A 23,549-nucleotide genomic window follows, 5' to 3' on the forward strand; every position below is an offset into this window, starting at 1 on the left:
CCGGCCCAGGTGCCCCCGGTCTGGTCCCATGGCCCTGGTCACAGTAAGCCGCTCGCCCCCGGCCGGCGGCCACTCCACGCCTGTGGGGCCCACGGTGAGTCTGGCTCTGCTGTGGTCCTGCCCACGCAGCTGGCTGCCAGTTGGGCCTGGGGGAGTGTTTGCTGTCCACGGGCAGCCTCCCCTGAAGCCTGGGGGTGTGCGGAGGGGGACTTCAAGTCTCAGGCTGTGGGGGGGAGGGGTTGGGGGGGAATCTTGAGGCAATCAGGAACTCGGACCAAGGCGAGATCCGGAGCCGTGACCGTCTGCGGAGGCCCTACCCCGCTCTGGGCCCAGGCAGGGGCCAAAGCCTCAGGCGCTCCAGCCGCGACCGCCCGCACCCCTACCCCCCCCCCCCGCCCCCTTACCTCCGGCCGGTGGACCGGAACCTGGGCCCGGGCTCCCCCAGTGCCTCCACGTGGAGAGTGGACTGCAGCGCCAAGGGGACCTGACCCCCTTTCTGGTTCCATTCCCCACTGCGGGGAGGGGCGGTGTGCGCGGAGGGGGCGCGATCCCTCCACCATCCACCACAGCAGCCCTGAGACAGGGGAGAGGAGAATCCTTCCCTGCCTCTTCACTCTGCCCTGGGGGCTGCTTTCTCAGCAGGACCAGGTGTCCCAGCGCAGAAGCCGGCTCCAGCGAAGGTGAGCACCTCTTCGCAACACACGCACCTCCGTCCAGCCGCCAGCCTTGGCCACAGCCATCCTGGAGGACTTGCAGCCAAAGCCCACTACATACTATGTGGGGCAGTGTTGCCAGTAGGCACAGCTGGTGGGCACAGCTGGCTGCCTTTGCTTTCATCTTCCCCCTGGTCAGTTGGAGCTCCTTCACCCACTGTCCTGGACCTGGCTGTGGCCAGTGGTCACGAGCCAGTGGGCAGCATGTGACGGCAGGGCCTGAGGACTCCTGAGTCCCCACCAGGTTCACAGTATCTACTGAGTTAGGCAGGTCGGAAGGAAAAGGAAGCAGCCTCCACGCCTCCTCAGACAAGAACAGGTGGGCTGGAGGCTTAAGAGCCCTCAAGGCAGTGCTTCCCAAAGTGCTGGGGCAGCATTACCTGGGAACTGGTTAGAAATGCACATTCTCAGGCCTCCACTCCAGGTCCACTGAGTCTCTGGGGATGGGGTCCAGCACGTTTTAACAAGCCCTCCAGGTGATTCTGACACACCCCTGTCCTAAGAGCTACGATGGGCCATCATGGTTTCCCTGCTCCCCTGCCAGGCAGAGCTTTGCAGTACTCGGCGGGGCTGTCCTGGGACTGCAGGATGGAGGCGATGATGGAGATGCAGCCAAGGCCAGCTCTGAGCCAGTGGAGGACCCCCCCGGGGAGGAGCAGCCCCACGGGGACCAGACAGACGATGGGCATGGGCCCCAGAGTCTCAGGAAGCAGGAACAGAGTCAGCACCTGCGCCTCATGGTGGGGCTGCTAAGACCACAGGACGACATCCGCCTGGTGAGGGCCCCGTCCAGAGCCCTCTGGCCCTCTGAAAGGGGGGAGAGCCACTCCCCAGGTGGGAGGAGAGGGTGGAATGGGGCCAGTGTGTGTGTGTGTTTGGGGAGCAGTGGTGTGAGAGCAGGGGGCCCCCTGGGGAGCGTAGCGGTTACCCAAACCCCGATGACTCTGCTGTTTCAGCTAGAGTTGTCTTAGCAGGGCGATCCGGCCATGTCTTCGGGTCTCTGGAGAGCTGGGAAAGGATGGGGAGGTTTGTCCGATGTGAGCCTGTAGGGTCAGATTAGGTCCAAGAGCTGGGAATTACCCAGAGGCGGGTTTCTGTTCAACCAGCACAAGACCTTCCTGACTATGTGAGTTGCCCACAAATGAACTGGTGCTCATGGGGGCCTGCTGAGCACCCACCGTGGGCTCATGTGCTGGAGGGGCCCGTGCGGGAATGGGACACAGGCGGGAAAGTGAGGACCAGTTCCCAGATGCCTGTGGAACAATCTCACTGCAGCAATGGGAAAAACAAGATGCAGTCAGTTTTTTGTAAGGCAGAATTAATTCCATAGAAGCACCATCCTTTATTGTGAAACTGTGTTCTTAATAGTTCTTTGGTGAAAAACATTCCTTGAATCAAATTATGGTAATGGCAAGTGGAAAGGTGTTTCTTAAACGTCCTTCCTAGGCAGAAAAAGAAAAGGGCAATCTGTCATGCCCATTCTCCCCTTTTGTTCACACACACCCTCTCTGAGAAGAATCTTTCTAAACATTTTATTGGACCATGAGATCCCAAAGTTGGGAACCACTAGATTGTAACCACTGATCTGGTATCTGGGAAGAGAGGGATGGGTGCGGAGGGAGCAGGTGGCAGGTCTGTTCTAGACCCGGCTGTGTGTCAGGTAGGGGTCCTCTGGGTCACTGTGACCCCGGGCTTTTCCCTTCCCATCTTCCCCAGGCAGCCCAGCTGGAGGCGGCTCGGCCCGCCAGGCTCCGCTACCTGCTGGTAGTTTCCACAAGAGAACGTCTGAGCCAGGATGAGACAGTCCTTCTGGGCGTGGATTTCCCTGATAGCAGGTGGGAGCAGGGAGAGGAAGGGAGGAGGGCAAGGAAAGGAGGTGCTGGGTGACAACAGCTTTCCCTCTGTCCCTGCCAGCTCCCCCAGCTGCACCCTAGGCCTGGTCTTGCCTCTCTGGAGTGACACCCAGGTGTACCTAGATGGAGACGGGTAAGAGGTGGCAACTGGAGGGAAGGGAAAGGAGAGGGGCCAGAGGGTGGAATAACTAAGTGTGGTGTATGGGTGTGTGTGTGCAGGGGTGTGGTGGGTACTGGGGAGCAACTGCAGACTCTAGGCTGGGCCTACTCTCAGCTCCACTTGAGAGTCACTGTGTGATCCTGGGCAAGTCACCTAACTGCTCTGGGCCTCAGCTGCCCCATATCTGGCAACAGGGCTTATTTTGAAGTTTAGATGATGTGTATATATTTTGAGGACCAGCCTTAGGTGGCTAGGGGGTAGGCCTCTCAGGGGGCCCTGTCCCAGAGCCAGGAGCTGGGTTCCACCCCCACCTGATCTCCCACAGGGGCTTCAGTGTGACATCTGGTGGGCAGAGTCGAATCTTCAAGCCAGTCTGCATCCAGACCATGTGGTAAGGGGCTGGGTCTTCAAGATGGCTCAGGGTCTGGGTAGGGGCAGCAGGGAGGACAGCGTGACCCAGCCTCTCCTCTGTCCCAGGGCCACACTCCAGGTGTTGCACCAGGCATGTGAGGCGGCTCTAGGCAGTGGTCTTGTGCCAGGGGGCAGTGCCCTCGCCTGGGCCAGCCACTACCAGGACAGACTGAGCTCTGACCAGAGCTGCCTCAACGAGTGGATGGCCATGGCTGACCTGGAGTCTCTGCGGCCTCCCAGCATCGAGCCCGGCCGGTCAGTACAGGGAGGGGAGGAGAGGGGGCTATGCCATGGCAGAGCGGGGAAGGGGCCCCTGGACTGACGGGCTTGGTTCCCAGGCCCTCGGGACAGGAGCAGATGGAGCAGGCGATCCGGGCTGAGCTGTGGGAGGTGTTGGATTCCAGTGACCTGGAGAGCATCACTTCCAAAGAGGTGGGCAGGGTGCCGGGGACCAGGGCGGGAGTGGGGTCCTGGTTGTGGGGGCCTCCGGCTGGGCCCCAGAGTGGGCCTCTCCTTGGAGCCTTCCACTTTAGCTTTCCTGCTGTCTAAGCTGTTCCCACGTGCCTGGCCTCAGCTTCTCTGCCTTGATGGGACAGAGTATTGTCCTCAAAGGCCCTTCCCTCCCCCAGGGAAGGCTGGGGCATCGGGAGCCTCGCAAGGCACCCGCAGCCTCTCCTCACCCTCCTGCCTGCAGATCCGCCAGGCCCTGGAGCTGCGCCTGGGATGCCCTCTCCAACAATACCGCGACTTCATCGACAACCAGATGCTGCTCCTCATGGCCCAGCAAGACCGGGCGTCCCGCATCTTCCCCCACCTCTACCTGGTGAGCTGCAGGCTGAGGGCTGGGAGGTGGGGCCTGCTGCAGCTGGGGGAGAGGGCCAGTGACGCCCTCTCCGTGTTCACAGGGCTCAGAGTGGAACGCAGCGAACCTGGAGGAGCTGCAGAGAAACAGGTAGGGTTTCGAGCCCTCCCAGGACTGCCCGCCCCCTGTCCTCCCCCGTGGGGAAACCTGGCCAGAAACCCCCAGAACCCCCTCAGCAGCAGCTAGCTCTGCTTCCAGCTCCGCCCCGGGGGCCGTTCCCCTCATATGGGCTCAGGCGGGGACAGGGGAATAAGCTACCCTGCTGGTCTGCTGGCAGCTCCCTGGCCCCCTCTTAACCTCCCCCAGCTGTAAAGCGGAAAAGCCCCTCTTCGCCTGACCACGTCTCTGGGAGAAGGGAGAGCCTCTCTCCCGTAGGAGACCTGGCTGCCCGCTCCCAACGGCTCCTGTCACTTGTCCACCATGGGCTTTCGGGAAACCTGCTGTGACCCTTGTCATCCAGCTGCTGCAGATCCACCCCATTTCAGCTGAACTCCGAAGCCCTGCTCTAACTGACTTCTGACGATAACAGAAGGGCGCGTGTTGCAGGCCGCCCAGCAGCTACCTGGAAGTGGGGTGGGGACGGGCCAGGGGGCACAGTACTCAAGCCCAGTGGGGTGAACCGATTTGCTCAAGGTCACCGTCATCTCCTCCTCCCACCACAACTGTGCCGCCCCCACCGGACCCTCAGAACCAGAAAACTAACACCCAGGTCCGCCGGCTCCGCTGGCCAACGGGCCTGGTGCCCGTGGCCACGTCAGCCTGGCCTTGTGCCCCGTGCTGCAGGGTGAGCCACATCTTGAACATGGCCCGCGAGATTGACAACTTCTACCCCGAGCGCTTCACCTACCACAACGTGCGCCTCTGGGATGAGGAGTCGGCCCAGCTGCTGCCCCACTGGAAGGAGACGCACCGCTTTGTGGAGGCTGCAAGGTCGGGCCGTCCCACCCCTCCGCCCGCCCCATCTCAGCTTCCTGCGGTCCGGGGCCCATGCCCTCCTCCTGCCTGCTCTGCCCTCAGCTTTTCTGGCCCTCAGGGTCCTTAACCTCCTTTCCCCTCTGCTCTGGGAGGTGAGCCCACCACCTACCTACCTGCCTTTCCCCGACACTGACGGCATGGCAAGGGGGCGGGGGAGGGGGAGGGGAAGCTGACCCGGTTGGGCCTCCACAGAGCGCAGGGCACCCGGGTGCTGGTCCACTGCAAGATGGGCGTCAGCCGCTCGGCCGCCACAGTGATCGCCTACGCCATGAAGCAGTACGGCTGGAGCCTGGAGCAGGCTCTGCGCCACGTGCAGGAGCTACGGCCCATCGCCCGCCCCAACCCCGGCTTCCTGCGCCAGCTGCAGACCTACCAGGGCATCCTGACTGCTAGGTACGGAGTGGGGGACAAGGGGAAGGGGGTGGGTGGGGGTGGGTGCTGGAGGTTGTGGCTGGGTCACTGGAAGCTGACTCAGGGCCACCCCCTCGCAGCCGGCAGAGCCATGTCTGGGAGCAGAAAGTGGGTGGGGCCTCCCCAGAGGAGCCCCTGGCCCCCGAGGTCTCTACACCGTTCCCACCTCTTCAGCCAGAACCCGGGGGCAGTGGGGAGCTGAATGTGGTGGGGTTGGAGGAGAGCCAGGCAGCCCCAAAAGAAGAGCCTGGGTCACGGCCCCGTATCAACCTCCGCGGGGTTATGAGGTCCATCAGCCTCCTGGAGCCATCCTCAGAGCTGGAAAGCACCTCAGGGGACGGTGACCTGCCAGAGGTGAGGCTGGGGCTAAGGAAGCAGCCCAGGTTGAGGCAGAGGGGGGGCCAAAATGAGGAGGGGGCAGGTGGCTGGAGGATGGAGAAAGTCCAGGACTGGGGCTCGGCTTGGCCCTGAGCGGGGGGCACCTGAGCAGGGGGACCACACCCTGGGCAGCTCCTTTTCATCCCCTCGGAGTAGCTGAGGAGAACCGATGAGGACAGGCGAGCGCTGCCTTCCACGGGAGCTGGAGAGCAGTCACGGGACAGGGCCATCTGGTGGGCTCCACGGCCAAACCAGCCCTAGGCTGGCGGCTGCAGGCAGCTCTCAGCCTGACGCAAGGACTTGCTACCTAAGCGGCAGGGCTGCCCAGCCTTGGAGGGAGCATCCTCCCCAGGCCAGGAGCTGCACAACCAACTGTTGACCCCAGATGGGTGTAGATAAGATGATCTCAGCACCCCCTCCCCAATCGGAAGGGCAACCCATTGAAGGATGGCGTGCAGGGGGGTCATAGCACTCACACAACCGAAGTGCTGGCTGAGTAGCTAAGCAGCCTCTCTGTGCTAAGCGCTGCAGGGCACAAGTGTAAGACCTGGCCCTTGCCTTAGGAAATCAGGCCCCCCATGTGACTTGAGTCCAAGGTAGCTGACCCGGAGGAAGGAGAGCTCACCTTACAGAGGATGGGAACATTTGGGAAAGGCTTCCTGGAGGAGGTGGCACTGGGTGTGGAAGGCTGGAGGGAGGAACAGATGGTTGATGGGTGGGTGTGTGTGTTCCTAAAGGCAGGGTGTCCTCACTTAGCACCCAGCCCAGGGCCCGGCACCTGGAAGATGTTTCCCTTGTGGCCCATGGGACTGACTGTACAAAGCAGTGGGGGGCAAGAGGAGGAGGAGAGGACCCCAAGGACACGGCGGGCGCAGGGGAGCTAAGGAGGGCTTCTGGGGGCCAGACAGGTGAGGGCTGAGGAGCAGTGGCAGTAGGGCTGGGGCGCTGCCTTCCCTTCTCTGACCTGTGAGTACCTGTAGTAGCTTTTTCTGTATTCGCTCAACAGATGCTCTGCATCTACCCTTTTCTAGGCTCTGTGCTCTGTGCCCCTGCCTTGGAACGACTTCGCCGTGACTCTTCTTTATACTCTCATCCTTCCAGGTTTTCTCTCCAGAGGAGTTTTCAGATGAAGACCCTCCACAGCCCTTCCCTCAGCTCTCAAGCGCCAAGGGAGGCCAGCAGGCCCGCAAGGGGCCTTGGCCTGCCCTGAAGTCCCGCCAGTCTGTGGTTGCCCTCAACAGCGCCGCCCTGGTGGCCAGCCGGACGCGGGCCTTCCAGGAGCAGCGGAAGGCTGGCTGTCCGTCCACACCCAGGCACCAGAAGGTGGTGAGGCAGCCCAGCGTGGATGACAGTGGCGAGGAGGGCGAGGTGTGAGCCCACACACATTCCCATGCCCCCCTAGACACAAACAGAGGTGCCAGGACACAGCTCCTGGGATGAGCACCCCTCACTCCTGTCGGCCTGTCCACGTTCCTCTTAGCTCCTCCCCAGGAGGCCCCAGACTCCCGTCACTACAGCCTCAGCACCTACAGCCTTAAGTCTCAGACCCATGTCCACCTGTCCAAGGGCTCAAGATTTCCTCCACATTTGGGGATGTCGTAGAGAGACTGAAGGTGCCTTTGCGGGCAACAGTACCCTAGCTTCATTCTCACCTGCTGCCTGAAACACACACTTGCAGCCATGGAATAAAAAACAGAGTTTCTCAGTGCAGAAAGGCTAATGCTCCCTCCCTCCCCTACTCCTGTCTGCCTCATCCCCCGACCCCATTTCACTCCTGGGGCTCTGCAGAGAACCAGTGGCCCCCAAAGGCCGAGAGTAACCTCAGTCCCCAAACGTGGGAGTTTCTGAGGAGTGGGGAGCCAGAGCCCTCTGACGGGGCTGGCCGGTCAGCCTCCCTCACACCCCCCATGAGCAGCCGGAGTCTTCTGCTGCTGCCCCCAGCACCCTCCACCTGCACTGCACTGGAGCACAGGGCACTATGCCAAAGAGTCTTCTTTCTGAGCTTCATGGCCTCTGGCCAGTTTTTCATAGTCTTAATAGTGTCTGGCTTTGTACTTAGAAAGAAAAAACATTTTCATATTGTTTTCAATTTTATGATAAAGCTTGTCGGTCCACTCTTTCTCTGGTTGCACAAGGAGTGTGGCCTCTCCTTACCCCTTCCAGTCTCTTCATAGTTCCCAGGTATCTTGCGACAGGCCCGATTGGGGAGTGGTGTGTTTGGGGTGGGGTGGGAGGAAGAATGGGGAAGAGAAGAGGGGAGGTGGGCGCTATCTCCCTCATCTCCAGGGGCAGGGCCTGGGTAAATGCTAGCTGCCCCGCCCCCCTCAGGCAGGTCGGCAGGGGAACAAGTCTACACTGGACAGCAGGTGCTGGGCTCTGTTGGGGCAGCGGAAGGGAGTTACCCATGAGGAAAGGGAAGCTGTCGATGCCTATGTGGACAGGACCAAGCCCGTCCCAGAAGCTAATTCTCCTCTTGGGCACTTGATGCTAGTTCTTGAGCACACTTTGGGTCCCAAGAATCTTCTTGCTGCAATGCAAGAGAGCCTGACTTTCCAAGCCAGCCTATCACTGCCAGGGAAGGACTCTCGGTGGGCCCTCCCCTCTGCCTAGGGGTTCCTTCTGCTCAGTTACAATGTTCAAGAAGAGTAAGTGGGTCCATCTTTGTCACTTCTCTCCCCTCTTCCCAAGATCATATGCTCTGCCCTGTAACACTCTAGTTTGGTTGGGGGTTGGGAGTGGGTGAGTGCAGCTCCTTCCCTCAAAGCAGGCCTCAGATAGGAGCTGGCAGCAAATGTCCTTGTTGATTGAGACCTCACGCCCAGTTTTAGGAATGAATCTCTCACCCAGACCCTGGTGGGACCCCCAGCACTGCTCTAACCCTAGTGGACGGAGGAGCAGGACACTTGGGTTCTAGCCCCAGCTGTATCACTTACAAGTTACTTCATCTTAGGTCTCTGTTTCTTTCTGTAAGACAAAAGGATTAAACCAGGAAATCCCTAGACCCCCACCTCCTGCTTTGATATTTTAACAATACGTGTCCTCTGTACACTGACAGAATTCAGCCTCAACATGCTCTCTAGAAGAGGAATCATTTGTACCTGTCTGTGGGTAGCAGGCCCAGGGTCACAAGGTGGGGTACAGAGAAGCCAGATGTGATTCTTGATCCATTTGGCTGGTCCACCCTGCTGAGCAGGGAGAGGGCTGCCTGCCATCTACAGCCACCCATGAGTCCCACCCAGACTGCCCTTTCAGCAGTTCTGGGCCGGGGCTTGGGGACAGTGGCGGTGACTGTCAGGAGGGAAGCCAAGGTCGGGCCCTGCCCTCCTGCAGTCCGTGCAGCTGGGAAGGCAGGATCCAATCATGAACTCAGAGCTGTGGGGCCCACTAGAATCTATGGAGGATTCTGAGAAGAATTCAGCACGAGGAAAAACAGAAATTGGAGGGGAAATTATCTGCATCAAAAATACAGACAAGGGGCTTCCCTGGTGGCGCAGTGGTTGAGAGTCTGCCTGCCGATGCAGGGGACACGGGTTCGTGCCCGGTCCGGGAAGATCCCACATGCCACGGAGCGGCTGGGCCCGTGAGCCATGGCCGCTGAGCCTGTGCGTCCGGAGCCTGTGCTCAGCAATGGGAGAGGCCACAGCAGTGAGAGGCCCGCGTACCGCAAAAAAAAAAAAAAAAAAATACAAATGATTAAGAACTATATGTACACTGGGAGTTCCCTGGTGGCCTAGTGGTTAGGATTCCGGGCTTTCACTGCTGTGGCCAAGGGTTCAATCCCTGGTTGGGGAACTGAGGTCCCTCAAGGCGTGGCATGGCCAAAAAAGAAAAGAAATGAAAAAGAACTGTATGTATAGACAAAGCTCATACAAATTGCTAAAGGGGCAAAAAACACAGTTTAAAAAAAAAAGATATAAAATGAAAAGAGTGTCTCCCTCCGATCTTGTCCTCCAATCCTTCACAGGCAACCGTTGTTACCAGCTTCTTCTAAGGCCCTCCAAAGACATTCCATGCTTAAGTCATCAAATACATTTGTGTATTCTTTTTAAAGTATAAATTAAAGCATAGTAACGTACTATTCTGCATTTTGAAAATTTTTTTCATATCACAGAAGAGCTGTACATCAGTACAGAAAGCTCTGCCTAATTTTTAAAATAAGCACATATTCTCTTTTATGGAACCCATCATGATTTAAGTGGTCATCTACTGATGGACATTTATATTGTTCTGGGGTTGGTTTTTTTTTTTTTTTTTTCCATTTCAAGTAATGCTTAAGTACCCTTGTATATACTTTCTTGTGCACACATGGCCACTAATTCCGTAGGACATATTTCGAGAATTGCCGAAGCAAATTCATTCTTCGTTTTTAATTCTGAAGGGCACTGCCTAATTTCCTTGTAAGAAGTTGCACTAATTTACAACGAATGGGAATGCCTGTTTATGTTCTTATAGGACTGTCCAACCTGCACATCAGTCACCTCATATGAACCTTGCAACACTCTCAGAGGAGAAAGGGGAGCCATTACAATTACTACCGTTTTAGAAATAAGGAAACTGAGGCTCAAAGAAGTAACTGGGTCTCCGACAGAGCCTGAATTAGGTTTCTAGATCTCAGTCCAGAGGCCTAACTCGGGAATGGAGAAGGTGGTTCCAGGTCAGTCAACGCACTGGGCAGGGGAAGCCGGAGGGATGGTCAGGACAGGCCCTGCTCACGGGGTCCCAGTTTAACTCCCACCCGATATAGGAGCCTCTTAGGGGCCGGCCCGACTAGAACACTTGTGCGACGAGGAGCTCGGGTCCCTCGGGCAGCCGGTCCCTCCTGGGCCAGCTCCCACCTCCACAACGTTCTCCCTCCGTCGGGGCCGGCTCGACCCGGCCTGGGACGAGTCACGAGCCAGGGCGTCCCCTCAAGAGAAACTACCTTTCAGGCCCCGGCGGCCTCTCCTACGCCGGCAGCGCCCAAAAAGGGCCCAGGGCGGTCGGGTAACCCTGCGTCTCTGAACGGACCGCGACGCTGGAGCGCCCTCTTGCGTCCGTTCCTCTGGCCACCAGATGACAGCCCGGAAACCACATTTCCCATTGTGCCTAGCGCGTCCGCGCAGGCGCAAAGAGCTTTTTTTTTCCGTTTCCAGGGCAACCTAGCCCTCCTCGGTCCAGGTGGCTAGACCCTGCGGAGGGTCGAGCCGTTGCTCCCCGTCAGGTGCCCCGGCGCCAGGACCGGGTCTACAGACTGTTGAGGGGGCAAAGTAGGAGCCTGAGGAGAGGAGGCCAGGCGACCCTGTCTCCCTCCGGGGCCAGCGCTTCCGAATTCTGCTCGGCGTCCGGGCGTTCGCGCCCTCCTGGGGCCTCGGCCTTCTGAGGCGAAGGGGCCAGGGGAGGCCCGGGTTAGCGAGGCCATGTCCGGCTCTGGCCTGCGCGGCCCCGCTCGTTCCACGTCAGCGTTTTGTCACTCCCGGCCGAGGGCCTGCGCGCCGCCGACAAGTACTCCCGAGGCGCTGGCCGGTGAGTTGATGGTTGGCGCCCCAGGTGAAGGTGCTGGTAGCGCCGGGCAGGATAACGAGCGCTCCCAGGGTTGGATACGGCTCTGCCTGTGGTGGACCCGGGACCTGCGCTCAGCGCTCTGGGCTTCACTTCCTCCTCTGTAAAATGGAGTTTGGACTGGTACTCTTGTGCACCTTGCGACTCCGTTGCAGAAAAGCCCCTGGCTCTGTGTGACCTGAGGGACATGTCCCTTTATCTCTCTGAGCCCACGTTTCCTGTCTGTAAAGTAAGGAGGTTGAAGCAGATGATCCCTAAGGTCTCTTCTAGGGGATATGGGGTCGTTGTCCCTCATTGCACACCAAGTGCACAAAGGAAAAAAGGGAACTGGATGGTTTGAGCAAGAATCTCAGCTCAAGATCTAGAGTCAGAGACACTTGGGTATGTGACTTTGGGCAAAGTGATTACATCTCTTGAGCCTCAGTTTCCTCATTTGCAAAGCTGGGGGTAATGATAGAACCACCTCAGGTTTTTGATGGTTAAATGGAGTAAGTTTTTAGCCTGCCCGTAATAAGCGCTATCCCAGTCCCAGCCATCAGTTCTGATATTTTCAAAAACATCCCTTAGCCACTGTGAGAACTTTTCTTAACTTTTGGAGTCTCGTCCTCTATTTAATTTATTTATTTAGGCTGCACCATGTCTTAGTTGTGGCATGCAGCATCTTTAGTTGTGGCATGCGGACTTCTTAGTTGTGACATGCAGGCAGGATCTAGTTCCCCGACCAGGGATAGAACCGGGGCCCCCTGCATTGGGAGCGCGGAGTCTTACCCACTGGACCACCAGGGAAGGCCCCACTTCCTCTGTTGATGGGCAAATCTGTCCTCCTAGGAAGGATGGTTTTATAGGCTGATTCTGATGGGGAAACCTGAGCCTGCTTACCCAAGGCTGGGTGCTCATGGCCAGGGTATCTCTTCCGTTCAGCTGTAGTCTGGGTTATATCACTACCACACAGCATTAGGAAGAGTGAAAAGCTGGACACCACGTAGCTCAGAAGATACTTTCCCTTGCATAAGATACACACAGGATGTGAGCACTTACATGTTATAGTGCAGAAACAGCTGACTATTGAATTATAATATTTACATAAGACTGGATATATATACAGTTATAAGGGATACATAAGAATCCTATGTTACCTACATTGAGTTCAAGCTTTGTATTAATTGGGAAAATTCTAATAAGGAGTTTTTAATTAGTGATGAAAATGTATTATTTTTAAATCTGAGAACTCCCAATAGCTTCACAAACAAGACTTCACTCATCCAACCGGCATCTTTATGTGGAAGCCGTATTCCATGAGTATTATTTGAGCACCTCTTATGCATGTGGTATTTTGGGGGGGAGGCTGCAAAGGATACAAAGATGTGTAAGATGATATTTGCCCTCAAGAAACATGGAGTCTAGTAGAGAAGATCAACTATGCATACAAAACACATATAAGTAGAAAGTGACATGTCTTGAGAGAGGTGCAGGTAACTGTGCTGTGAACATTCAGAGGCAGGAGACACCACTGCGAAGTGGCTATATGATGAGAGCCAAGGAGCAGACAGCATTTGTGCTGGGCTCTGAAGGATGTGGAGAATGTGGATATGCTAAGAAGTAGGGAAAAGATATTCTGGGCACCCTCCCCACAGCCCTGAGACATGGGGGAGAAATGTCTGTAGATACTGAGCTCTTAGAAGACAGGGACTGGGTTTTGGTCAGTGCTTTTATTCCCAGCTTGGCACATGGATGGCACACAGTAAGTAATAGTGAATGAACGGGAGCTGTGAGTTTCCTGCAGAGGGGAAGCGAGATGTGGTCTCTCTATTACCCTGAGGCCCTTTTATTAGGCTCACATGCTTCTTACAGCCACTCTTCCAGGGGGAGAATGTGAAGAGGCAGATGGTTATGGGGCAAGGGCCATATCGTTGGCATGTTTGGTGCAGGACCAGCCAACTGGGAGCAGAGTGAACAGGGTCTCGTGAATGGGTAGGAGGGTTTTGTGAGTCTCCTTGTCTGGAACTGAGCTGAACAGCTGCAGGGGGAGGAAAGTACAGCACAGGAGCATGAAGCAATCTTGAGCACCGATGATGGTCACTCCTCTGGCTGTTGTGGCATTTGTGTCTGTTCTTGGCTCTTCTTTTTCAATGGCCCACTCTTCCACCGAGACATTTCTCTCCCAGCTGTGACCCACCTGGGAGTGGGAAACTGTGTGCACCACAGCAACAGACTGCCGAGGCCTGCAGCTGCTGCAAGGGAATGAAGCTGGCTCGCAGCACCATCTTCAGGCTGACTTCGAGGCCCTGCCCTTCCACAGGCCTGCCTAGGGCTGAACTTGTGCCAGGAGCTAGCGCTGAAGCGGACCACTCAGAGCAGTTGTCCCATGACCTGGGGAGTGTTAGGAGCTGGGACGGAGCTGTTACTTGAGGAAGGCAGAGCAGAGAAGATTGAAGGGAGAGTGGCTTGAGGACAGGGCAAAGCCTCCCAAGTCCTGTTTAGACGTCCTCTGGGACCCTCTGTTGCTCACAGAGGGTGCAGTCATCCTCAGAACAAGGAAGCTGGGGAGAGGTTAAGTGAGTACAACGAAGGAAGGGATGGGACACAACTGACTGTCTATTTTGTCCCTAGATGTGGGATGGTGCAGGACTTCTGGGGGCCACAATTGCTCCTTTTCCTGGAGATGTGACCCAAGGTGAGCTGTTACACCCTCTTCCTGGCAGCCTGTGCTCCCACCCCGGAATCCTGCGCTTCTTCTCTGTCCTGCCTCTCCAGTTTGCTTCTACTCCACTGGCTGCAGGTAAGTGCCTGCCGGGTGTGTCAGGACTCCTGTGTAGCGAAGTGCCCCGGGAAGCCTTAATTACTCCAGACCTGGTACAGCTCAGGGCCTGTGGGGGAGGCCTACATCAGCCTACTTCAGGGGCGTGGTGATCCATTGCAATTTACAACAGCTGGAAAGTCTTATGTTGCGACTTGAACTTTCCCTTCTGAGAGATATGAATTTTTAGGTTTAGGTCAAAGAGCCAGTGGTGGCACTTAGACCAGTAATCTTTCCACTGCCTTGGCTGTCACTAAAGGTGCGCCATCTGCCTCCCGGTAAGGCTAACCTGCAGTTAAACCAGGACTTTCCTTCCTTCCCATTTCAGCCAGATTTCCCTGCCCATTTCCCTCAGTTTTCCAGCCCAGTTTTTCTGTCGCTGGACATATTTGACCAGAGCCTCTCACTCTCACGCCCTTGCTAGTCACTGACTTGTTTCCATGGCAGCAGGTCACACCAGAGCTGATACTTCTCCCCTTCCTCTGCCAGGTTTGCTCATTCCCAGGCAGACGCCCTGGAGAGCTGGCACACTTTAGGGGATTCTGTATCTGGGCTTGAGGACCAAGAATACAAAAGCTGTTTTCCCAGTGGGTAGGGAGGCAAGTTGGCAAAGGCTGCCCAGTGGGATTCCCTGGCCTGGGTCGTGACACCACCCCCCAGCCCCCGGCACCCCTGATGGCAGATCAGTGAGCCTGGGAGGTAGAGCTGGGGAGGCAGGTGTGGCAGGGAGGGTCACCCAGAGCAAGCCCAGGCTAGCGCAAGACCCCACATGCCAGCCTGACTCAGGCCGGACATAACCGTGGTGGCAGGAGACAGGTTGGGTGAAGGAGGCTGCCCCTCCCTGGAGGCTGGGGCAAGGAGAAGGAGCTGATTATATGCACCCCACATAATTGATCTTCATGCGGCCTGAGAAGGCGTGGAGCTGGGCAGCTGTGCCCAGGACAGCAGCCACCTGCCTTTGCGGGCCGCGCTCTGCTGTGCAGCTCACCTCTTGGTTTGGTGGACTGACTCCAAGGCCTCTGACTTTCTCCACAGCTTCCACCCTCACTGGTGGCTCAGCTAGATGCCTCCTCCAGCCCTGTCCCCAGTCTGATTGTCTCCATGTCCTAAATGTTCCCGTGCTAGGCTGAGCTCTGCTTCATCAGAATGTCCACACTCCTGCCGACCTCGAGCTTTTATTTTCTACACAGAAATGGGAAACTGGGAGAGGAGGGCTGAGTGCCATGGGGATAGAGTAAGTGGTTTAGGGGCAACAAATGGAATTATCTGAGGATTGGTGGGATGACTGAGCTGGTAAGCAGAGACCCCCCTGCGCCAACCCCAGTACTGCTGAGTGTCCTGTATGGCAGGTGGGGCTGGATGGAGCAAGGCCTACTGGGTCTCCCTGCGGCCAGATATGCCGCAGGCGGTCCCTGCTGCCCCCAGTACCACCCTGTGCTGGCCTCTCCCTCAGCCCCGCTCTGTCATCTCTTCCGTCTCTCCCTCCACCCCTGGCCCACCCACACCTGAACTGCTTAGGAGAGCCGGTCTTGGCCTGCATGCTGCAGGACTGGTGCAGATACTTGATTCCTCTCCTCTTACTGAGGAAAAAGGACTCTGAAAAGAGGGGAAGTTAGGGCAAGAAGACCGAACTACGTGAGGGCTAAGATGCTGGGGATCTTCAGGGGAGATGCTGAAGAGACACTACCAGAGAAGGACTCAGGGTACCAGTCAGCCCTAAGGACCTGCTGGTCCCGGGCATGGGTTGTGGGGCCAGGTGAGGTGGGTCCAGTGGAGAATTCTGGTTCTGATTGGACTCTGTCTGACAGCCTGAGGGCCTGTGGAGGATCCATTTGACAGGAAGGCGGGGATAAAACCAAACCTACTCCTTTTTCTTATAGTTCATGTCTTTGAGCCTTGAGCTGCAAACTAGCCTCTCCTGCTGACTTTGCAATTTCCTGTGTTCTCCGACACCCAGGTGTAAACCTCAGGGTGATAACCCGCACTTTCCACGTTGACTCAGTTATCAAATTCTGAAGGTCCTTCATAAAACAGTTGCCTTTTATTCCCACTTCCTCCACCTAGCCCAAGTCCCTGCTCCCATGCCTAGACTACTGTAATAGCCTCCTACCTGTGACGCCCTTTGGTCTGTCCAGGGCATCGTGACTAGATTAATCCTGCAGAAGAATTGTTACTGCCATGTTTATTGCCTTCCGTGGTGCTCTCTGTTGCTAGCCAGGAACAGTACAGCCTCTCTGTTCTTTAGCTCAGGACCTTTCCCAGTTTGGCACACAGCCTACCTACCTTTCTGGCTTTATCTCCCAGAACGTCCTAGCATGCACCTTTGACTCAAATCAAACTAGATTACTCAGTGTTTCTTGAAAGCACTTTTTCTTCCTCTTAACCTTTGCTCCTGCTTTTCTCTCTGTCTGGAAGGGTCCTCTCTCACATTCATTTACTCATTTTAAAATATTTATTGAGCACTTTCTTTGTATTTTGAACATCTTCAGACTTACAGAAAAGTTGAAAGAGTAGTACAATGAACATGTATCTAGATTCACCAGTTGTTAACCTTTTGCCACATTTCTTTCTCTTTTCTCTCTCTTTTTCCCTAGATCCACTAAAAATAAGTTGCAGGCATTAAGACACTTCACCCCTAAATATTTTGGCCCATATCTCCTAAAAATGAGGACATTTTCTCACGTAACTACAATATCCTTTTTAAAAATTTGTGGTAAAATATACATAACGTGAAATTTACTATTTTAACCATTTTAAGTATACAGTTGCATTGCATATAGCTGATTCACTTTGTTATACAGCAGAAACTTAACACAACATTGTAAAGCAATTATACTCCAATAAAGATGTTAAAAAAAAACATGTATACAACTATGGCATTAAGTACATTCACAGTGTTATGTAACCATCACCACTATCCACTTCCAGAACTTTTTCATCATCCTGAAAAGAAACCGTATCCAGTAAACATCCCATCGTCCCCTGGTAACCTCTGTTCTACTTTCTGTCTCTATGAAGTTGCCTGTTCTAGGTAGTTCATGTAAGTGGAATCATGCAATATTTGTCCTTTTGTGTCTGGCTTATTTCACTTAGCATAATGTCTTCAAGGTTCACACATGTTGTAGCATTGTCAGAATTTCATTCCTTTTAAAGGTTGAATAATATTCTGTTGTATGTATATATCACATTTTGTTTAGCTACTCATCTGTTGATGGAACTTGGGTTGTTTCCACCTTTTGGCTGTTGTGAACAATGCTTCTAGGAGCACGGGTGTGCAAGTATCTGTTTGAGTCCCTGCTTTCAATTCTTTCAGGTATATACCTAGAAGTGGAATTGCTTGGTCATATGCTAAGTCTATGTTTAACTTTATGAGGAACTGGCAAACTATTTTCCATGGCGACCAAGAAATTTCACAGTGCAGTATTATTATCTAGACTAATTAGACCATAATTACATTTCTCTACATATCCCTAAAATCTAGACTAGTCCTCTTGCCTTTTTGTTTTTCATGACATTGATACTTTTGAAGAATCCAAGCTAGTTTTCTGGTAAAATATCTCAGTTGGAATTTCTTTGAATGTTTCCTCACAATTAGATTCAGGTTAAACCTTTTTGCAAGAATACTACATAAGGGACATGCTCTCTCTTGCGTTGTTTCAATCATTTAATATTGCTTTATCTCATTAGTGTTGATGCTGAACCAGTAAGACACCTTACATATAGGGGTACAATGATAGGAAGAAAAGGGGGATAGAAGATAATGGAATCACACCTTTAACTTGCTGACAAAGGGAGAGTTTCAGTCCAGAATTCTATAGCCAATGAAAATATCCTTCAAAATGAAAGAGAAATAAAGACTTTTTCAGAAAAATGAAAGATAAGAGAATTTATTGCCAGCAGACTTGCACTGTGAGAAATGCTAAATGAAGTTATTTAGGCTGAAAGGAAATTTGGAAACTTGGATCTATAGGAAGGAAGAGCCACAGAATTGATAATTCTGGGTAATTATAAAAGCATGGCTTTTTTCTTCTCTTAATTTCCATAAAAGACAAATGACTGTTTACAGCGAAAGTAATATAATTGTAAGATGCAGTTTATGACATACGTAGGAATAAAATATATGATAATAGTACAAAATATGGGAGAGTAGATTATATTATAGTTTCTTCTTTTGTGAAATGTGGAGTTCAATTACACTGTGAGAAATTAGTGATACATATTTATAATTTCTAGAGCATTAAAAATAATAAAAAGATATAGCTAAAATGCAAAGAGATGAAACAAAGTATAATATTAATTATATTAAATATTGAATTATAATGTGTGACAATTATATCTATATTAATAATTAATACTATTACATTTATAATATTAATATAAATATATTCAGTTCCTCAAAAGAAGTCCGGAAAAGAACTGAGGAACAAAAGAACATATAAGGCAGACCTTCCCTGGTGGCACAGTGGTTAAGAATCCACCTGCCAAAAAAAAAAAAAAAAAAAGAATCCACCTGCCAACGCAGGGCACATGGATTCGATCCCTGGTCTGGGAAGATCCCACATGCCGTGGAGCAACTAAGCCCATGCTCCACAACTACTGAGCCTATGCTCTACAGCCCACGAGCCACAACTACTGAGCCCACGTGCCACAACTACTGAAGCCCACGCGCCTAGAGCCTGTGCTCCGCAACGAGAGAAGCCACTGCAATGAGAAGCCCACGCACCGCAACAAAGAGTAGCCCCCACTTGCGGCAACTAGAGAAAGCCCACGTGCAGCAACAAAGAACCAACGCAGCCAAAAGTAAATAAATAAATTAATTTAAAAAATATAATAATAAAGAACATATGGGGCAAATAGAAAACAAATAGCAAGATGATAGACTTTGTTATGGGTTGAATTGTGTCCCCCACCAAAGCATATATTGAAATCCTGCACCTCTGAATGTGACTTATTTGGAGACAGATCTTGTTTTTTTTGTCTTTAAAAATTTATTTTATTTTATTTTTTTGGAGATAGAATCTTTGTTGTTGTTGTTTTTTTAGCTTCATTAAAGATAAGCTCCTTTATTTCATACAGATATACAGATACATATACATATAGATAGATATATAATCTTTTTTCTGATTTTATTTTCTTTTTATTGAAGTATAGTTGATTTACAATGTTGTGCCAATCTCTGCTGTTATAACAATTTTTTTAATACTAATTACATCTTTATTTTAATAAACCCTGTCCTTGGTTATTATATCCTACTTTTCCAAGGAGATAGAGTCTTTACAGAAGTATTATGTTAAAATGAGGTCATTAGGGTAGACCCTAATCCAATATGACTGGTGTCCTTATAAGAAGAGGAAATTGGGACACAGACGTGTACAGAGAGAAAATGATGTGAAGGCACAGGGAGAAGATGGTTGTCTGCAAGCCAAAGATTGAGGCCTGGAATAGATCCTTTCCTCATAGCCCTCAGAAGGAACCAACCCTGCCAACACCGTAATCTCAGACTTCTTGCTTCCAGAACTATGAGTAAATAAATTTCTGTTGTTTAAGCCACCCAGTCCATGGTACTTTGTTATGACAGCCCTTGTAAACTAACACAGACTTAAACCCAACTGTATTAATAATTCCATTAAATAGAAATGCTCCAATTAAAAAACAGAGCTGGTCAGAATAAAAAGTCAAAACCCAACTGTAGTTGACCCTTGGACAATGCAGGGGTAAGGGGCACCAACCCTCCCTGCAGTGGAAAATGTGAGTATAACTTTACAGCTGGCCCTCTCTATCCGCAGTTCTGCATCAACAGATTCAACCAACCGATGATCGTTTAGTACTGTAGTACATATTTATTGAAAAAAAATCCGTGTATAAATGGACCTGCAGTTCAAACCTGTGTTGTTCAACCTGTATATATCTAAAAGAGGTATAATTTTAACATATAGACACAATGTAAAAGGATGAAAAAAGATATTCTATGCACATAGAAAGCTGGTATGGCTATATTAATATTGGACAAAGAAATGTCACGACAAGGAGAATTAGCAGAGAAAAAGAGAGACATTTCATAATCAAAAAAGGGTCGATTGAGGAAGGAAGATATAATCCTAAATGTATATGCACCCAATAACAGAGCTACAGAAAATGAAATAAAAGCTGACAGAACTGACAAACCTCCTCGATAGCCTCATCCACCAGAGGGCAGACAGCAGAAGCAAGAAGAACTACAATTCTGCAGCCTGTGGAAGGAAAACCACATTCACAGAAAGACAGACAAAATGAAAAGGCAGGGGACTTTGTACCAGATGAAGGAACAAGATAAAACCCCAGAAAAACAACTAAATGAAGTGGAGATAGGCAACCTCCCAGAAAAAGAATTCAGAATAATGATAGTGAAGATGATCCAGGACCTCGGAAATAAAATGGAGGCAAAGATTGAGAAGATGCAAGAAATGTTTAACAAAGACCTAGAAGAATTAAAGAACAAACACCTGAAGAATCAAAGAACAAACAAACAGAGATGAACAATACAATAACTGAGATGAAATGAAAAATACACTAGAAGGAATCAATAGCAGAATAACTGAGGCAGAAGAATGGATAAGTGACCTGGAAGACAGAATGGTGGAATTCACTGCTGTGGAACAGAATAAAGAAAAAAGAATGAAAAGAATGAAGACAGCCTAAGAGACCTCTGGGACAACATTAAATGCAACAACATTCACATTATAGGGGTCCCAGAAGGAGAAGAGAGACAGAAAGCACCCGAGAAAATATTTGAAGAGATTATAGTCGAAAATTTCCCGAACGTGGGAAAGGAAATAGCCACCCAAGTCCAGGAAGCGCAGAGAGTCCCAGGCAGGATAAACCCAAGGAGAAACATGCTGAGACACATAGTAATCAAACTGACAAAAATTAAAGACAAAGAAAAATTATTGAAAGCAACAAGGGAAAAATGACAAATAACATACAAGGGAACTCCCATAAGGTTAACAGCTGATTCTCAGCAGAAACTCTACAAGCCAGAAGGGAGTGGCATGATATAATTAAAGTGATGAAAGGGAAGAAACCACAACCAAGATTACTCTACCCAGCAAGGATCTCATTCAGATTCGATGGAGAAATCAAAAGCTTTACAGACAATCAGGGCTTCCCTGATGGTGCAGTGGTTGAGAGTCCACCTGCCAATGCAGGGGACATGGGTTCGTGCCCTCGTCTGGGAGTATCCCACATGCTGCAGAGTGTCTGGGCCCATGAACCATGGCCGCTAAGCCTGCGTGTCCAGAGCCTGTGCTCCACAATGGGAGAGAGGCCACAACAGTGAGAGGCCCGCGTACCGCACAAAAAAAAAAGAAGAAGAAGAAGAAGAAAAAGACCTACAAAAACAAACCCATAACAATTAAGATAAAGGTAATAGGAACATATATATTGATAATTTCCTTAAACGTGAATGGATTAAATACTCCAACCAAAAGACACAGTCTCGCTGAATGGATACAAAAACAAGACCCATGTATATGCTGTCTACCAGAGACCCACTTCAGACCTAGAGACACATACAGACTGAAAGTGAGGGGATGGAAAAAGATATTCTGTGCAAAAGGTAATCAAAAGAAAGCTGGAGTAACAATACTCATATCAGATAAAATAGACTTTAAAATAAAGAATGTTACAAGAGACAAGGAAGGACACTACATAATGAACAAGGGATCAATCCAAGAAGAAGATATAACATTATAAATATATATGCACCCAACATAGGAACACCTCAATACATAAGGCAACTGCTAACAGCTATAAAAGAGGAAATCGACAGTAACACAATAATACTGGGGGACTTCAACACCTCACTTACACCAATGGACAGATCATCCAGGCAGAAAATTAATAAGGAAACACAAGCTTTAAATGACACAATAGACCAGATAGATTTAATTGCTATTTATAAGACATTCCACCCAAAAACAGAAGATTACACTTTCTTCTCAAGTGCACACAGAACATTCTCCAGGATAGATCACATCCTGGGTCACAAATCAAGCCTCAGTAAATTTAAGAAAATTGAAATCATATCAAGCATCTTTTCCAACCACAACACCATGAGATTAGAAATCAATTACAGGGGAAAAAAACGTAAAAAACATAAACACATGGAGGCTAAACAATACGTTACTAAATAACCAAGAGATCACTGAAGAAATCAAAGAGGAAATCAAAAAATACCTAGAAAAAAAAAAAAAAACAACCTAGAGACAAATGACAACAAAAACATGATGATCCAAAACCTATGGGATGCAGCAAAAGCAGTTCTAAGAAGGAAGTTTATAGCAATACAAGCCTACCTCAAGAAACAAGAAAAATCTCAAATAAACAATCTAACATTACACCTAAAGGAACCAGAGAAAGAAGAACAAAAAAACCCCCAAAGTTAGTAGAAGGAAAGAAATCATAAAGATCAGAGCAGAAATAAATGAAATAGAAACAAAGAAAACAATAGCAAAGATCAATGAAACTAAAAGATGGTTCTTTGAGAAGATAAACAAAATTGATAAACCTTTAGCCAGACTCATCAAGAAGAAGAGGGAGAGGGCTCAAATCAATAAAATTAGAAATGGAAAAGGAGAAGTTACAATGGACACCACAGAAATACAAAGCATCCTAAGAGACTACTACAAGCAACTCTATGCCAATAAAATGGACAACCTGGAAGAAATGGACAAATTCTTAGAAATGTATAACCTTCCAAGACTGAACCAGGAAGAAATAGAAAATATGAACAGACCAATCACAAGTAATGAAATTGAAACTGTGATTAAAAATCTTCCAACAAACAAAAGTCCAGGACCAGATGGCTTCACAGGTGAATTCTATCAAACACTTAGAGAAGAGCTAACACCCATCCTTCTCAAACTCTTCCAAAAAATTGCAGAGGAAGGAACACTCCAAACTCATTCTATGAAGCCACCATCACCCTGATACCAAAACAAGACAAAGGTAGTACAAAAAAAGAAAATTACAGACCAATATCACTGATGAATATAGATGCAAAAATCCTCAACAAAATACTAGCAAACAGAATCCAACAACACATTAAAAGGATCATACACCACAATCAAGTGGGATTTATCCCAGGGATGCAAGGATTCTTCAATATATGCAAATCAATCAGTGTGATACACCATATTAACAAACTGAAGAATAAAAACCATACCATCATCTCCATAGATGCAGAGAAAGCTTTTGACAAAATTCAACACCCATTTATGATAAAAATCTCTCCAGAGAGTGAGCATAGAGGGAACCTACCTCAACATAATAAAGGCCATATGTGACAAACCCACAGCAAACATCATTCTCAATGGTGAAAAACTGAAAGCATTTCCTCTAAGATTAGGAACAGGGCAAGGATGTCCCCTCTCGCCACTATTATTCAACTTGGTTTTGGAAGTCCTAGCCACAG

The 23,549-nt window shown here is 50.6% G+C and overlaps 1 protein-coding gene across 1 annotated transcript; it reads left to right on the top strand.

Annotated features, from left to right (window-relative positions):
* On the top strand, positions 1-7,454 carry SSH3 (slingshot protein phosphatase 3). The gene is made up of 14 exons (XM_082844446.1): positions 1-94; positions 640-680; positions 1,258-1,489; positions 2,430-2,548; positions 2,628-2,699; positions 3,052-3,117; positions 3,204-3,392; positions 3,476-3,569; positions 3,832-3,960; positions 4,043-4,089; positions 4,783-4,929; positions 5,167-5,367; positions 5,466-5,739; positions 6,865-7,454. Exons 1-14 carry the CDS (start codon positions 29-31, stop codon positions 7,135-7,137), a joined length of 1,950 nt encoding a protein of 649 aa, XP_082700572.1. The 5' UTR covers positions 1-28; the 3' UTR covers positions 7,138-7,454.
* Positions 7,455-23,549: the final 16,095 nt, after the last annotated feature.

Source organism: Leucopleurus acutus (assembly GCF_964270905.1).
Source record: "Leucopleurus acutus genome assembly, chromosome: 8".
Taxonomy (NCBI): domain Eukaryota; kingdom Metazoa; phylum Chordata; class Mammalia; order Artiodactyla; family Delphinidae; genus Leucopleurus; species Leucopleurus acutus.